The 17,113-nt window shown below is 43.7% G+C and overlaps 1 protein-coding gene across 2 annotated transcripts in view; it reads right to left on the reverse strand.

Moving 5' to 3' along the window:
* Positions 1 to 17,113, reverse strand: part of PTPRT (protein tyrosine phosphatase receptor type T) — a 1,175,887-nt gene that overhangs the window by 742,670 nt on the left and 416,104 nt on the right. For both annotated transcript variants that reach the window (XM_058287117.2, XM_071211722.1), the window contains exon 4: positions 8,443 to 8,524. In XM_058287117.2, coding sequence (XP_058143100.2) covers positions 8,443 to 8,524 — 82 coding nt within the window. The remainder of the gene's footprint in view (positions 1 to 8,442; positions 8,525 to 17,113) is intronic.

Genomic DNA, 17,113 nt, shown 5'->3' on the forward strand with positions numbered 1-17,113 from the left:
GGAGGAGGACATAAAAGAGGAGGAGGAGATTAACAGTAGTTAACATTTATTTAGTGCTTACTATGTGGTGGGTACCATGTGTAGTCTTCATGCACTAACTTGTTCAATCCAGTGAAGATGGTGGTAGAATTATCCCTATTTCACAATGAGTGAATGAACTGAGGCATAGGGAGGTCAAGAAATCTGCCCAAGGTCACAGAGTTGGTAAATGGCAGAGTCTAGAGTCAATCCCAAGTGGTCTGACTCCAGAGTCTGTACTCTTCACCATACGCTATACCATCTCTCAAGCATGGGAGACAGGTAGGGAATTGACTCTGGAGATTGGGCCTATCAGGGAAAAGGGCATTCAGGTGAAACTCACCATGTCTGTGAATGATTCAACCTAGGATTAAGCATGTGTCTTAGGGATTATCATCTACTTTAGTTCCCAGAGATGGGTGGACTAATAGCCTAAATCTAGAAGAATGAGTTTCTTTATTGAGACACAAAATTTCCAATAATCCCTACCATCATCCAACAAATCCGTAATGAAGTAGACATAGTAAGCTGACTTGGAAAAAGCTGTAAGCTCTAAGGGGATCAAAGAGGTTCAATCAGGGTCCTTGGCCTGCTTTCTAGAAAGAGTCAAATATCCAGAGAGATAATCAATGGCAGTAATGTCATTTACTGAAAACTCCTATATGCCAGGCACTGTGCTACATGCTCTCCATGCCTTATATAATTCAATGCCATTACATCCCTTTGTTATAGATGCTGTTATTATCCTCTTTTTAAGGAAGCAAAAATCAAGGTTCAAATAACTTAATTTGCCCAAAATGCCATAGTGTTACTGAGAGAGACAAAACCACAAATCAGTTGCAAGTCTGTCCTAGTCCAAAGCTGGGCACCTAACAGCACATTCTCTTATTAGATATGTGGGAAAGAAAATAGAGTCACCAAACAGACAACAGAGAGGGCTCCCAGGAAAAGCAGGGCTGACTCTTCCAGGCTCTTCCCATTGCTCCTAAATATCTTGTCTCGAGTGGTCCCTTTACTTGTTCTTTTCCCCCATGGGCTCCAGGCTTTGAACCATCTTGTCCACCAAACCGTGTTACTACCTGTGAAGCTCAGCAAAAGCCAAGATCCTTGGTGTGATAAGACTTGCAGTGAGAAAACATATACTTCTTCTTAGGTTTTTCCCTTAATGACAACAACTCAGGGACCCCGTCATGTTGCCCTCAGGACCCCAGCGCTAAAGTGGTATCAAGGGTGGAAACCCAGGGAAGACCACTTCTCTCAGGCCTCTCCAAGCTTAAGATTCCTGCATGTAGTAAACCTGAAAAATGTCATGCTGCTCTGATTGTCTGAAATTGTTTCCTTTTTGCTCTCCTGTATAATTTTGTAAAGCTATTTTTGGAATTATCAGTTCAAGTCAGTTCTTCAAATGGGAAAAGAGTGAACCTTATGAGCTCATGCATGCCACAAGCTTGAAGGGGGAAGGAGCACCCACCCATGCAGGGTGGGAGAGCAGAGTCTTAGCGCCCATGACGGAAGGCTGTATGCCTGTCTGCCCAAGGGTTGCTCTTCCCTTCAGGACCTGGGGCCAATGGTCTAAGCTCTGAGACCATTAGAAATGGGTCTTCACCAGATCCATGGCCTCTGCTCACTTCTAACTCCTCGCCTTGTCTCCATTCTCAGCAACAGAGCTTTTGTCTTGATTCTTGAATTTTCAATTGTTCTTCACCCTCCTTTCTAGGTTCAGTGGTAGAGAATTTAGCTATTGAATGGCCCCTAGTCTAAGTATTCTGGGTGGGAAACACTGTTGATTTATGACAGGGAGGTTGAACATACATGCCTACAGGAGCCAGGCAGTTATGTAAATGACGAAAGTGGTTCCGTTAGAAAAACAAACAAAAACCCCACCTCTTTGCTCTGTCTTTCATTTCCCCACTTCTAATAGAAATTTGGATACAACAAGGATTTCTCTGATATAATAAAAGCAACGTCATAAGCGCAATAATAATTGATATCTGACACCAGCCTCAGCATGGGGAAGGTAGTAAGGAGAGGTATGGCTTTCAGGAAAATGGAGAGAGACCCTGTGCTCCATTGAAAGGGGGCAGCTGCTGCTCAAATCCATTAGAAGGAAGCCACGAGATAGTATGCTTCCTCATGTTGCTGATCATCTGAGTTGGGAAGGCAAGTAAGACATTAGATTTATGTTAAATCCCTCATTTTAAAATTTTGACTGAATTTTATTAAAGTATCATACAGACATAAGAAAACATGTCTGCAGGCATGCTTTGTGGTCTCTGACATGAGCTCTTAAGTGAGATAGATGTATGGAACAATTTCCATTGGAGAGTCTTGCTCTTCTTGGGCCCCATAAATCCAGTAAACTTTCAGCTCCCACCCCTCCTGGCATCACTCTGTGGGATCAACATGAAAGCTGGCCCTGCATCACAGCTTCTGACCCCACAGCACTCATCCAGGTCACCTCCTCTTGCTCAGCGCTCTCCCCACCTTCCCTTACTCTTGTGCCCTCTCTCTGAGCCCCTTGCTTCACTGCTGCACTCATGACCAATCATCTCTGGAGATGTTCAGTATGTCAGGGTTATGTTCGATCTCTTCCCTGGGCTCCTGGCCTTTGACCCTCCTGCCTCCAACCCCCTTCTCCACTCTACTCTGGAGCCACAGACTCTCTCAGCTCTTATTTTCCCCAAGTATCTACTGCTCTGCAAACCCCCCAACAGTCTGCCAAACTGGTCCCAGGTCAGCCACAAGCTCATGGTTGCAGGCATCTCACACTTAGTCCCCACCAAGATTCAGCTCCCCCAAAATGGTTTCACTGAATGGTATCAACAGAAACCTGGCTGAGTATTTGGGGCAAAATGCCTCAATGTTGGTGACATTTAAGCTCCTGCAGATGTCAGTGCAGAATCTGAAGACATATTATCCTGCCCTTTATCTCGCTCTTTAAACCTGACAGTGCTCAGCAGGTAGACACACAATTGAGGAGAGAGAGTACGGTACATACATTAGGAATGGGTTACAAGCACTCTGTGGGCTCAAGGACATGGAAAAAAAAGATTCTAAGAGTCAACTTAGGAAACAGAAACTTTGAAACAGTAGAAAGTCCTCCTGACATTTATATAGTACCCAGGTACAACTAATGAGGCCTTGCTTATGGCTAATACCAAGAAACAGCGGCACAGGGTAACTATAGGTAAAATACTTTGAGAATAACACAAAAATGTTAAATGGACTATAAAATATAGACTAGAGGTTTCGGTTTGTAAGAGAAAATAATTTCCTTTGAGTATTATGCCTGTCTTTCAGTTACTTCTTTGGAAGCTGTGAGGCAAGCATTTAATGTCTTAACTTCAGTTCAAATCGATAGAAGATACAATTGAAAATCAGGCACAAACCCCCCTGGAACTTTTGGAACAAGTAGTAGAATCACCTATTGATAAACTCTGACCATATGTTAGTAGAAAAACTGTTCTGGAGGACAGAAGTGGAGAATTAAAAAGCCTGAGGACATCAAGAGAAGGCATATTTTTCAATTGAGTTAAATTTTTAACAACCTATGAGTGAAGTAAAAAATACATTAATTCACCAAATGCAATGAATGTCTCATGATGATGGAGGAGATTGTTGTTATGGGGGGAGGAGTGGAGGAGGGGAGTGGAGGGTATATGGGGACCTCATATTTTTTTAATGTAATATTAAAAAAATAAATAAAGAAAAAAAATACGCTAATGGTAAGGCCGGGACTGGGGAAAAATCAATGTCAGTCCAAAGGACAGTTGAGAAGCCACTAGCATCTTGCATGACCTTGATTCCACGAGTAGTCCCAGGGCCCACAATCAACCCTTGGAAGGCAGCACTCACCCTAGACTCGTGTCACCCCAGCCTTCACCACCCCATTGCTTAAGCCAGAAACCTAAGAGGTCACCATCATTGATGCCCCTGCTTCCCAGTCTAACCCATCAAACAAGCCCAGCTGGCTCTACCTCCTAAAGTTGTCTCTAACTTGTCCACCTCTCTCTATCTCTGTGTTCTATGCTTCTTCCTAGCACTGGTTATCATCTGTTTTTATATCCCATATTTACCAGATTGTTTGTTTTATTTACATCCTTGTGCATTTCAGCAGAGGTACCATGAGAACAGAAAATGAATCTGTTCTAGTTCCTCCCATAAACCCAGAATCATGCCTGGCATGTAGTAGATGCTCAGTAAATACTTGTTGAATGAATGAAAGAATGGATCTCTACCACCCTAGCTCCAGGCACCACCGTCATTTGCATGGACTCCAGAACTGCTTTCTTCATAGGTACTTTTTCCCTTTCAATTTATTGAAGTGCAGCCCAAGAGTAGCTAAAGTGATGTTTTAACAATTAAATGAGGTTATGACATTCCCCAGTATAAATCCCACTAATGTTGTTCCCTGCCCTTAGATTAAAATCTAACCTGCTTTCATGGATGTCCAAGGTCCTGTTGTCAAGCCCTGGCTTCTTTTCCCAATGTTACCTTGGGCCATTTTCTCCTGTGCTCACGACACACTGGCAGCATCAAGTTGAATGTAATCGCAGGACCCCTGCACTTGCTGTTGCCTCTGCCTAGAATGGCCTCTTCCCCAAATCTTGATATAGTGAGTGCCTTCACGGTTCAGATCCCAGGCAAAGACACCCCCACTGACCACTCCATCCAAGTAGCTCTCCTGCATCTCAGTCACTCTCCCATTCACTGTATTCATAGCCTAATGATAGGAATTTACATTAGTTACTTATTTTGTGCCTTTCCTCCTTCTGCCCCTCCTGCTAAGTAAACATCATGAGGACAAGGACCCAAACTTTTTGGCCACTGAGGTATCCCCAGTGCCCAGGAAAGTGCTTGACTCATAGTGGGGGCTCAATAAGTCACTTGTTAAAGAAGGATGACTAGGGCAGCGGACTTGGCCCAGCAGTTAGGGCGTCCATTTACCACATGGGAGGTCCGCGGTTCAAACCCCGGGCCTCCTGACCTGTGTGGAGCTGGCCCATGCACAGTGCTGATGTGCACAAGGAGTGCCATGCCACGCAGGGGTGTCCCCCACGTAGGGGAGCCCCACGCACAAGGATTGCGCCCCATAAGGAAAGCCGCCCAGCATGAAAGTGCAGTCTGCCCAAGAATGACACCGCACACATGGAGAGCTGACACAACAAAATGACGCAACAAAAAGAAACACAGATTCCCGTGCCATGCTGCTGACAACAACAGAAGTGGACAAAGAAGAAGACGCAGCAAATAGACACAGAGAACAGACAACTGGGGGGGGGGGGGGTGGCGGGGGTGGGGAGTGGGGAGAAATAAATCTTTAAAAAAAAAAAGAAGGATGACTAAAAACATGGTACATATGGACTGAATATTGGTTTTTGGGAAGGGGTCTTTGGTAGGCACTCTTCAATTCCATAAGACTCATGAAATTTGGATGTACCTCTGAGGACAACACATATACTGGTATTTGTATATAGTGTGAAATGGATTTTTTTCAATACTAGTCAAAATCACAGGGGCTTCACATTTCTAGGAAGTTGCATAAGCTACCTAAACATTGAGGTTGAACTTGTCCTAACCCCATTATGCAGGAACACAGCCAGGTCACATCTTCCTGAATTATATCCCATGGTCCATTTACTGGGTAACAGGCATTTTAGCAATTCCATATGCATGCAATCCACACCTGCAGCAGGAGTATGAGGTTGTCAGGAGAATACTAAATTCAGGAGTAGCCCCATTGGAGAGCAGGATTCCAGGAGGAGTCATAGAACTTTGGGGTGCAAAGGTATCCAAATGTCCCCCCAGAGAACCCCCTTCCATGGATATTTATCAGGAAGGAGGATGCATGCACCTATTATGGCAAACTAGGGAACATCCTTACAGCAAAGGCTAAGCTTGTATAATCTGTCCTTGAAGGCAACTGGGGCTGGAACAAGAGGCAGATGTCAAGGCTGAACCTCAGGGTAGAGATGAAAAGTCCCAGAAGAGCAGATTTCTGGGAGTCAGGGAAAGACAGCCATGCCATATTCTCCTGGAAGAGCCAAAAGTCACCTCCTAGAAAGATGGAGTCCAAACACCCAGCACAGGGTAAGAAGCAGGAATGCAGCTGGATACAGCAAAGATGACAGTCCTCTGTGAGGCAGAGATGGGATGTGTACAGGGCTTGGGGAAGACTGAAGGCTGGCTTCAGAGGGACCGCCTCAAAGCTGGTAGAAGTACATGGTTTTATTCGGTAAATGGTGGGCCTCTGTGGTGTTGACTGTGTGGGGTTTAATGGACTACAAGTAGGGCAGACACAGTTGCCCAAGCTTAGGCTAGAGATCATTCTCCAATAGGTAGCTGACGCTGACTCTCAGGAGTTGAGGGAAGGGCGGCTCATCTGCACATCCACTGTGCAAACTCTGCAGAGTTGGGGGTTTCTGGGATTCTCTTCTTATTCAGTAGAGACATTTCCCAGGCACAAAGGAATGGACAGACCCTTCTGAGAACAACCTACATGTTCCGAGGGTAGCCCAGATGTTAGAGAGTTTAGGCTAGAGTAATGGAGAGTCTAATGGGATGAACTCACTCTTGAGGCGCTAGCTGATTTCTGGTGAGGCATAGTCTTTCTTGCACAGACAATGAATACAATTTTCCAAAATACTGTCTTGCCCCAACCTGCAGAAATCTGTCCCAAATTACTCCAGAGGAGGTACTCTAAAACTGGGGATCAGACAATGTCATTTCAGTGCCAGAGAAAGGAGGTCATGTTTGAGGGCCTGAAAAGTTCATTGCAGAATATGTGAAAAGATCTCAATGAAAGCAACAAAGAGGGCTGAAAGGAGCATTGCCCCATAAGGGAGGAATGAAAGGCAAATAAGTCAGAGTACATGATGTTTCTTGAAGCAGTAGCGAACTGTACCTAGCTCGTAGTATGACTGATGGTTATTGGGGGAGTGGAGAGAACCCTGCCAAGGGTAACCTAGAAACTGATGTGGGAATCTCCAAGCTATAGAACACTTAAACTTTTGAAGCTTCCATCCCAGCTAGTCCTCCCAGTGTGTGGTAGTTTGGTATTGTTTATGAATTCCAAAAATAGATATTGGACTGTGTTTGTAAATTGGTCTGTTGCTCTGAGTGTACTAGATTGTATTAGATTCAGAGGTTTCACTTTTACTTTATTAAGTCAAGATTAGGGTTTTTACTTGACCATGTCATTAGGGCAACTTGGTTTGAGTCCCCGCCCCTTTATGGGCTATATGAATGGATGCTCAAGATGGGCAAGTAAATACACTGAAAGGGAGGACACAGAGTTTCGTTTTGGATGCTGAAGCCTTGGGGAGAGAGCCAAGCTGTTCGCCTGAAAGTTTACAGCTGAATAGACCAGCGCCCCGAACAATGGAGAAAGCCCAGAAAGAAATGAGCCCCAGGGAGAGAGGCGAGCTTTATGCTAGTCTACAGCTGAGATTGGAAGAAGCTGGGATCACAGAGCCTTAGGAGGAAGAGGAAGGCTGAACCCTTGGCAGATGTCAGCAGCCATCTTGCTCCAACACATGGCAACAGACTTTGGTAAGGGAAGTAACTTATACTTTATGGCCTTGTGACTAAGCTTCTACCCCAAATAAGCACCCTTTATAAATGCTAACAGATTTCTGGTGCTTTGTATCAGCACCCCTTTGGCTGACTAATACATAGTGGCTATTATAATCCTATGCATATCCCTTTGATTACTGCCCCCAATCCCAGAATGTGACTAAATATGATGCCATCCCAAACACCTGCACCCAGGATTTGTCCCATTTGAGATTTAGTGAACATGGGAAACACGGCTCCCTGCAGAAACACATTCAAACATCTTAGACTAAATACAGCAGAGAGAAGATCAAGGAGAAATTGGATGGGGATGCATTTGAGGACTCTTGATGCCATACTAGAAGTACTAACCACTATGTAAAAATCTCTCCCTACGCCTACATGGAGCTAATGAGTGTATTTAAAATTATTTTTAAAGAATTAATAGCTTTGGGGTACTTTTCCCTGTGAGTGAACAGTGTGCTAATTTGCTCAGTGTTTTGGTGTTGTTCTTTTTTTAAGATAATTTCACAAGATTCTATCCAAAGCTCTCTAATTCTTCCACTTCAGTGGTCTGAATCCCACTAATAAACAATCAGGACTTTAGACTCCCTTAATAATGGAGAGAGATTCAAACGAAGATGTTTTGCCACTCGCTGCAAATTCCAGTAGGTGCTGCCTGTTGAACAGGCCAGCAAAATTATGTATTTATTCAGGCCTGATTGCATTGAGTATGTAAGCATTTTTGAAGGATTGAAAGAGAGAGAATGAGAAATGTTTGTGAGCTGAATGAATAGAATGGATTGCAGACACTGAGCTAACCAGTCTGGCGTGGAGCTAGGCTGTGATGGGAGGAGGAAACAGACTTACTGCATGGATGAGCAAGGACCCGGACCTCGTCCACAGCGATGTAGCCAGGATGACCCTTCAGGGACACGGATTCAAATATCACCTGCAACACACAGGGCTGGAGTCAATTTTGCAGAAGTCATTGTAGGCCTTCATCATCGGGAGCTGTCCATCTCCCAAACCCTATATACTTCAGCTTCCCAGCAGAACCAACCAAAGATGCCTTACATTAGGACAGGACAATACCCTAGCCACTGACTTGGCTTTTCAAAACAAGGTAAAAAAGGCCACACACTGGTGACTAGCAAAAGAAGAGTCAGCCACAGGGAACATCTTAATGGATTTCAGAAATAATGCTTAGATGCAGGAAAAACACCCAAACTTGGCCTAGCGACCCCAATCTGTACTTTTATCACAGTGATTTCAAATGAAACACAGAGAAGAATTACTTCCTAATACCCAGAATTTCTTATGAAAGGTTGTGAAGAAGCCTATCTTGGAAGCTACCATAAGAAAAGGAGGATTTACCCTGATTTGCTTCTCCATCCACAAGGGACCACATACTCCATCTGAATTTCTTAATACCTCTTAAAAATGAACCTCATGCCTACCTGTTGGTACTGAGGAATCAGAGGGCAACAAGTTCTTTGAATTCTCTACTTTGACTTCCACCTATACTGCTTATTTCAGAAAGATTTTATAACTTACTTAAAGCTTTCCTTCTCGCCCAACCTCTATCTTCATCTAGAGATGTGAATATTTGCATGAACTGTGTGGCTCACACACTTGGCTGCCCACCCAACTCCAATGTCCTTCTCCTCCAATCAGCTTCGGCCACATACTCAGACTTGTCTTTCTATACTTCAGAATTTGGAAATTCCTTCTTGTATGTTTTAGTTTACTAGACTGCTAAAAGCAGCTACCATGAAATGGGTTGGCTTCTAGCAAGTGAATTTATTAGCTTGCAGTTTGAGGTCATGAGAATGTCCAAATTAAGGTATCATAAAGCCAATGCTTTCTTCCCGAAGACTGGCTGCCAGCAACCCTTGGGTCTTCTTCCACATGGCAAGGCACATGGCAGCATTGGCTGGTCTCTCCCTTCTCTTCCAGGTTTCATTGCTTTCAGCTGTTTGCTTCTGTGGCTTTCTGTCTTTGTCCAAATTTCATTTTCTTATGAAGGACTCCAGTAAGATGATTAAGACCCACCCTGGGCCACACCTTAATTGAAGTAAACTCATCAAAAGGTCCTACTTACAATAGGTTTATACCCACAGGACTGGATTAGCTTTCAGAACGTGATTTTCTGGAGTATATACAGTTCCAAACCACCCCCAATGTATTTTGGCACAGCCTTCTACTCCATAGTCCTCTCGCAACTCACTCCTCTTAAGCCTAGTCCTCAGTCTCATATAGAACTCTGGACCTCTACATGGCTATACTCTATATGCCTGTGTGGCCTTGCCTATATCCTAAACAGCCTGGACTCCCCTACCATGTTGACCTGATCCATTCTCTCCTACAGTCTCAATTCCTTCCCACCCTGATTTCATCTTTGCAATGACCTATCACAGACCTGCATTCTCTATTCCTATATCCCAGTCAATGAAATGCTCTAAGGAAAAGCACACTTATATTTCCTTCAACATCCACCCACCCACTCCCAGCAGCCTCTTTTTCTCCCACATCTTCAAGATATAAGGTGAAAAGAGAGGGACAGACCTCTAATTTCTCACTCATCAACCTGATCTACAACTTCACCCACCCATACCCCTCTTCTCTATAAGGCATGCCTGTGCTCTTGACCCCAAGCCCTGCTCTGTATTTCCCAGCTTTTTGATGCTAAGCGCTTCTTGAAGTTTCTCTCTCTCTCTCTCATCTCCAAACTTTCCTGTTAGTCCTTGACCTTGACATATATAAATGCTTGTACTTCTCTTATTTTTTCAAAACTACACGTTAGCAGTAAGTTCTTCTCTCGTATATCCCTAGAGAAGAACTGTATTTCAATCATGTTTAAAAACCCCAATAATCTAACCTACATTTACTTTCAACATTTCCTTACTTCCCACCACAAAACTTCAACCTACTATATTCTGGGTTTTGCCCAAAACCAACAATCACCCTGAAACTGCTTTCATAGCATACACCAATTACCTCCCAGTTGCTAAATTCAACACTTTTTTTCCTATCTTTATCCATTTCCTATACTTTAACCATTATGCCTTTTGTCAAAACCTATAGAATTGGGCAGGACAAAGTGTAAACTGTAATGTAAACTATAGTCCTTCATTAGTACAATGCTTCAATATGTGTTCATCAATTGTAACAAATGCACCACACTAATGAAAGATGTTGTTAATGTGGGAAAGTTGGGAAAGGGAGGGGGTGGGGTATATGGGAATCCACTGTATTTTTGATGTAACATTTACATAATCTAAAGCTTCTTTTGAAAAATAATTTTTAAAAAGGAAAACAGTGTTGTTACTGGGCTTTGAAGTCAGAATGCCTGGGTTTGAGCCCTGGCTGCATCACTTTTAGCATGTGGTCTTGGACAAGTTACCTTATACCTCTGAATCTCAGCTTCCTCCTCTGCAAAACCAAGATAATTAGTGTCAACTACACTAGGTCATTTTGCAGATTGAAGGAGGTAATATAGATGTTTGAACAGTGTCTGGCGCAGGGTAAATTTTCAATAAATATTTGCCAAAATTATTAGAACACTTGACCATTATTCTACAATTGTGTTAATTCTCCTTTCTTCTGGATCTCACTTCTATTTAGACTCACTTTTTTATTTCCTGGCTTTCCCATAAATCTTGGACTATTCTACCACAGCTTTCTTTTTAGGTACTCCTCTGCCTACACCTGCCCTATAAATGCCAGCCAGAACACTGTGGGAGAGCAGTCAAGTCATGGTGTCTGGAGGAAGGGGCTACTGGCTATAGGACATGGAGTGCTACAGGGTTTACATTATGTTTACAAAGTGGAAACAGGGGAATTCCTAGGGCCAAACATGCATGTACAAGACAAGAAGCTTGGGCAGAAAGGACCAGGGAGGCCCCAAGATTTAGCCTGGAACTGTTCTCTAAATTCTTTGTATGAATAAGCCCTGAAAGAGTGCATTCTCACAGGTCAATCTACAAAGACTGGGAAAGGTGCTCTTTTCTTGCCATTTGTTGTTTTATTGTTGTTGTTGTTAGCCTTCTGGTACTCAAGGAAAACTCTCCTAGAACACTAGTTGGATATAAGCTCAAGGAACAGATTGGACTGCAGAGTCCAAATTCCAGTGATAACACATTAAAATATCAAAATGTCCACGTTTCAATGAAAGATTACAAAACATGTAAAGAAACAGGAGATGATGGCCCAGGCAAAGGGGAAGATTAAAGCAGTAGAAACCGTCAATGGGGAGGACCAAACCTTGGACATTCCAGACAAAGACTTTAAAAAAATTGTCCTAAATATGCTCAAAGAGTTAAAGAAAAGCATGGACAAAGGACTAAAGGAAATCAGGAAAATGATAGATGAACACAAAGAAAGTATCAAGAGAGATGGAAATTATGAATACACTTTTTAAAAAAGAGAAACTAAAGTGATAATGGCAATTAGTTATAGTACATGATACTTGATGGGATCTAAGAATGGATGAGAGAAAAGGCTCAAAAGGAAATTATTAGGACTTTAGAAAAATGTGTAATATAGAACCTAAGTTTTACATTGATATTAAATTTCTCGAACTTGATAACTGAACTTAAGGTGATTACATAAATGAGTATCTTCCTTTATAGGAAATGTACATGGCAGTATTATGTGCTCATGGAGTATGATGTGTGAAACCTGCTCTCAAATGTTCAGAAAATAGATAGATAGATAGATAGATAGATAGATAGATAGACAGATAGACAAACAGATAGACAGATATCTGATAAAGTGATATGGCAAAGGTGGCAAAATGTTAAAATCAGTGGATGTGAGTATCCAGGGGATGGGGGGATGGGTGTGTCGAAATACCCTGTATGCGGTTTGTACTATTTCTGTGACTTTCCTGAAAGCTTGAAATTATTTCAAAATGTTAAAAAAGTAAATAAGGACAAGAGGGCATACTTTATTTAGAGAAGTCAGGAGAGACTTTTTTCAAGAGGGGATATTTAGGTATAACCAGAATGATGAAAGTGGCCAGTCAAATAAGAGGAAATGGCAAGTGCAAAGGCCCTGAGGCAGGAAAGAGCTTGAGGAACACAAGAATGAGGCTGGGCCCATCGTAAGTAGGGTAAAGAGGTACAAGGCAAACTGCAATGTACTATTATCCATGTGGTGCAACAGAGCACCAAAAGGTATTCACCAAATGCAATGAATGTGTCACGATGATGAAAGAGGTTTTTTTTTGGGGGGGTGGGGGGTGTATGGGAACCTCACATTTTTTAATGTAACATTTTTTTGTGATCTTTGTATGTTTAAAAAAAAGACAAAAATTTTAAAAAAAAGAAGTAGAAGGCAAGACTGGGGTAGATAATTTAAGATCTTACAGGGAGTAGGAATTTCCTTCTAAATCATAGAAGGATTTAAAGCAGGGAAGTGATATAATCTAATTTATAGTCTAAAAGGATCATTCAGGCTGCTCTGTGGAAATTGACCAAGAGAGATCAGCTGGATAAGAATGAAAGCAAGGAACCTATTGCTACCATACTGTATATTGTATTAATAGTCATCCAGCCAAAAGAGAAGCATGACTTGGACGATGGCTGTAGCTAAGGAGAATAAAGATATTGGTGATTTGTGAGCTATTTTGAAGGTACAGATGAAAAGAAATGCTCTTCAATTAAGATGCGCTTTCGAGCCCATTTCTCCCCGGCCCCCATCACACCTGCCATGAGTAGAAGGGGGCCAGGCTGGGGAGTTGTCAGCACATGCATAATGGTGCACCAAGCACCAAACAGAATCAGTCAACCAACAGCATGATTCAGATGTCAAGGAATTTCAGCCAAAGGAGTGGATGTATATGGAGAAGTTGGCTGGGACAGGGAGACTGAAGGAGGATCAGAGAGAGAGAGCAGCATCTTAGGCAGCGGCCTAGAGGTGCCAGGAACTCTTCAGAGGTAACAGCAAGCAGGTGGGTGTGGCTAGAGCTGAATGGTCTCACAGGGGAGTGGAGGTGATGGTGCTGGGGGTGAGAACAAAGAGGCATCAGTGGCCGACCTGCGAGGGGCTTTGAATGCCAGCTAGACAATCTGAACTCAAAGAAAGCAAACCGCACACCATGTTTCTAATCAAAGACAAGTGAGTCCTTAATATCAGGGCTCTACCTAGCAATTATAAATGCAGAATAAAAGGTCATTTAACCTAGGCAGGGGGTGGAGACTAGACCTAGCAGGTGGTTGCAAAATTGATAAAATTCTTTATTTAAAAGTACTGGGACAGAAAAGTTCATAAGTAAGAAATATAATTAATATCACCTGGAAAAGGACAGCATGCCGAAGCACAGCTTAACAGGCACTCAATAAGCCCCTGTTTTCCCTGAGAGGAGGCAGGTGCGGGGGGCAGGCCGGCCGAGGGGCGCTCCTTTCCAGGGCCCTGGTGAAGGCCTAACGCCAGAAAGGCCACTAACAAGCAAGAGGAAATGTCTGTGTTTATTACAGAGCTAAGAGTCAATTTTAGGTCTGTGAAATATGACTTTAATAAAGGAATACATAAACCATCAGATTCCGAAGCCAGGCACTGCTGAAAACCAAAATTTTATTTAGTCCACAGAATCATACATGCGGGACCAGAGCTCAGGGCCTGGTGAATCGTAAAACTCGTTAGGCTGGTGTCTCCCACGACTCCCGATGCTTCCCCTTTTCTCTCCGCTGTATGCGCGCACAGGTGCCCGTGAGTGTGTCGTGAGCCTGGGAGTATGCAGGTGCTTCCGCAATGTGTGTACTTCCGTGTTTGTGGCCACGCAAGTATCCATCCATGGCTGTGGGTTTGTGTGCGTGTGTGTGTCACAGGCGCTGATTTTCTAAACCACTGCTCAGCACGTTCAAGCCTTTTCCCCATGAAGAGCAGAGGAAAGGCAGCGATGCTGTAGCAGCCAACATGCTGGAAATCAGAAAATGGTCCCAGATGAGGTTGCTCATCATGGAGAGCACAGAAGTTACCGGGGGCAGGCTGAACAACGGTGGGCATTTCTTTCCAGGAGGCTTCTTCCCCACCTGCCGCCTTCTTCCCCTGTGCCTGCTCTTCCCTCCTCCCTCCCTCCCTCTCTCCCTTCCTTCCTTCCTATGTTTGCTGAGTGCCTACCACAAGCCTGGCATGGCACGACACATGTTACAGCATTTATTCCTCAGAAGGACCCTTCGCTGTGCCTGTTCACCCTCTGCATTTCACAAATGAGAGCCTTGTGTCGAATGACGAAGGTGCACACCCGACGTCACACAGGGAGTGAGTGGAAGGGCCTCCAAGTGGGCAAGCTCTCTTCCTGCAGGCAGGGCACTGCCTTTGGAGCCCCAGGACCTAGGAGGAGTTCTGAGACTTCAATGTACCGATAATAACCCCTGCTCTAGACAAGAGGACCTGTTGCCAGTTAACACAGCAAGTTACCTTACAGATGAGAGGTAACATGCCTACCATGTCATGGGACATAGAGCATACCTGAGAAATGCCCTTCCTTATCCCTATGCCTCATGAAAGAGCATGGCAAATGGTGGGACCATTTCTCTCCTGGGTCATACCTCCACCTGTAGTCCATCCTATACTTGTTTGCATCAGCCCTAGAGAGGGAGTTTCTAATTCAGACCCTCAGGGCAATCCTGGGGGTCTCTGTGGGCTTATAGAGCTGCTTGACATTTATGCCCAATGACACAGTGAGGAGAGTCTAGGACTAGGGGAGCTGGGTACAGGGGAGCTCCCTGCTTTGCCAACGATTCACTGTACACTCCTAGGCGTCATTGTTCATCTCCGGACCTCAGCTCTATCACCTACATTAGGGTTCGGCAAACTATGACCTGGGGGCCAAATCTGGCCCACCACTTGTTTTTGTATATAAAGATTTATTGAAACACAGCTGAGTTCACTTATTTACATATCGTCTAGGGCTGCTCTCACAATTAAATGGCAAACTTGAGTAGTCACAACAGACTGCATGGTCGGAAAAGTATTTTCTATCCAGTGCTTTATGGAAATTGTCTGCCTGATTTTTGAAATGGAGATGAACCAAAGGCACATGTGCCAACAAATATTCTGCCAAACTCTATGGATAGAGCAACTATGTAATTTATTGCCCAAACGAGGGCACCTTAGAGAGTGAAATGGATGCTCTCATCAATTTGATCAAGACAACAGGGGGAAACCTGTTCTATCCCAGGCAAGCCAGGGTACAGGGCCACCATCTCCAGAATGCTATTTCTATAGTGAGGTGGTCACATGACAAAACTTATATGGCAGAGAGTAAATTAACAATATTCAATAGGTTTCTTTCTGGGTCCTCAGAAATTGCATGTGGCTAATCCTAGCTCTCCTAGAAGGATGTACACCCTGCGGCTCTTCCAATAGGCATGTGCCCTTGACCACTTCACTCTTTGTCATGTAAGCACCTTGGAAGGAATGCTGTGCAGGGTGCACTCTACAAGTCATGCAATGGGGAGACTCCAAGACATGCAGGCCAGAACTTCTCCCCTGACGCATGCAACCATGCAGTGGTGATTGTAGGGCTCTGACCCCTGACAGTGATTCTGAAACCCAAAAAGCTCTGAAAACAAGGTTTGTCACCTATATGTTTTATAAAGTAATTTGGTGGCAAAACTGAACTGAACAAACTGGTCATATTTACTGTTTGTATTTACCCCACTTCTTGTGACTATGCATAAGTTTTTCTGTAGGAATATTAAGTAATTATATTGCTGGTTATGGAATGCTGTCTCAGATCCTACTGTAGGTGTTATGAACATATTGCGATACATACAAACTTATTAGCTTTTAAATTCCAATCTGAATTCTGAAATGGATTTGACATTGTGAATTTCAGATAAGAATAGGAAACCTGATTCTAGTAAAACATACTGCACAAAGGGGAAAGACACTCAGAAATAATGAGACCAAAGGACCATTGTTTATGTCAAAACAACTAGGACAAAACACATCACATCGCTGGTAGTACACATGTTAAAATCAAAATATTCACCCTTATAGTCACTTGATAGGTTATTGTTTTCCTAAAAGAGGAGGTGGTGGTTTCACTTGACACAAAACGATTACAGTTCACACTGACCACTGCAAGGCCCGTCTTTGCCTAACCCATCGGCATCCCTGACACCTGCCTGGACCAGAGAGGATGCCTGCTAAATGAATGACAAATGGATGAACAAGTTGAGTGAGTGGCTGAGTGATGGTTTGTGGAAACATTTATATAACCACTGTATTGTCCTCATCAAACTTAAAATGAGTCTTGTCGAGGACTCTTTCCTTTTCCTCTTTTCCCCTCTTCTGAACTTTCTTTTCTTCCCTCTCCTGTTTCTTGGCCACCCCATGGATGAGCAAAGGAGATGGGGGAGGGGGAGGACAAAAGGAAATGTGGTTCCAGGCATGGCCATTTTGGCCCCTCTCCCAGGCCATTCATGGCTCTCTGGGCTCATGGGGGTCACTTGAGCTACTTGGTCCCTGCTCCTAACATGTGGTTTGGAGTCTCCACTTCCTTAAGTCCACTGGAAAAGGCCTCCAC

Source organism: Dasypus novemcinctus, chromosome 24, assembly GCF_030445035.2.
Source record: "Dasypus novemcinctus isolate mDasNov1 chromosome 24, mDasNov1.1.hap2, whole genome shotgun sequence".
NCBI lineage: Eukaryota > Metazoa > Chordata > Mammalia > Cingulata > Dasypodidae > Dasypus > Dasypus novemcinctus.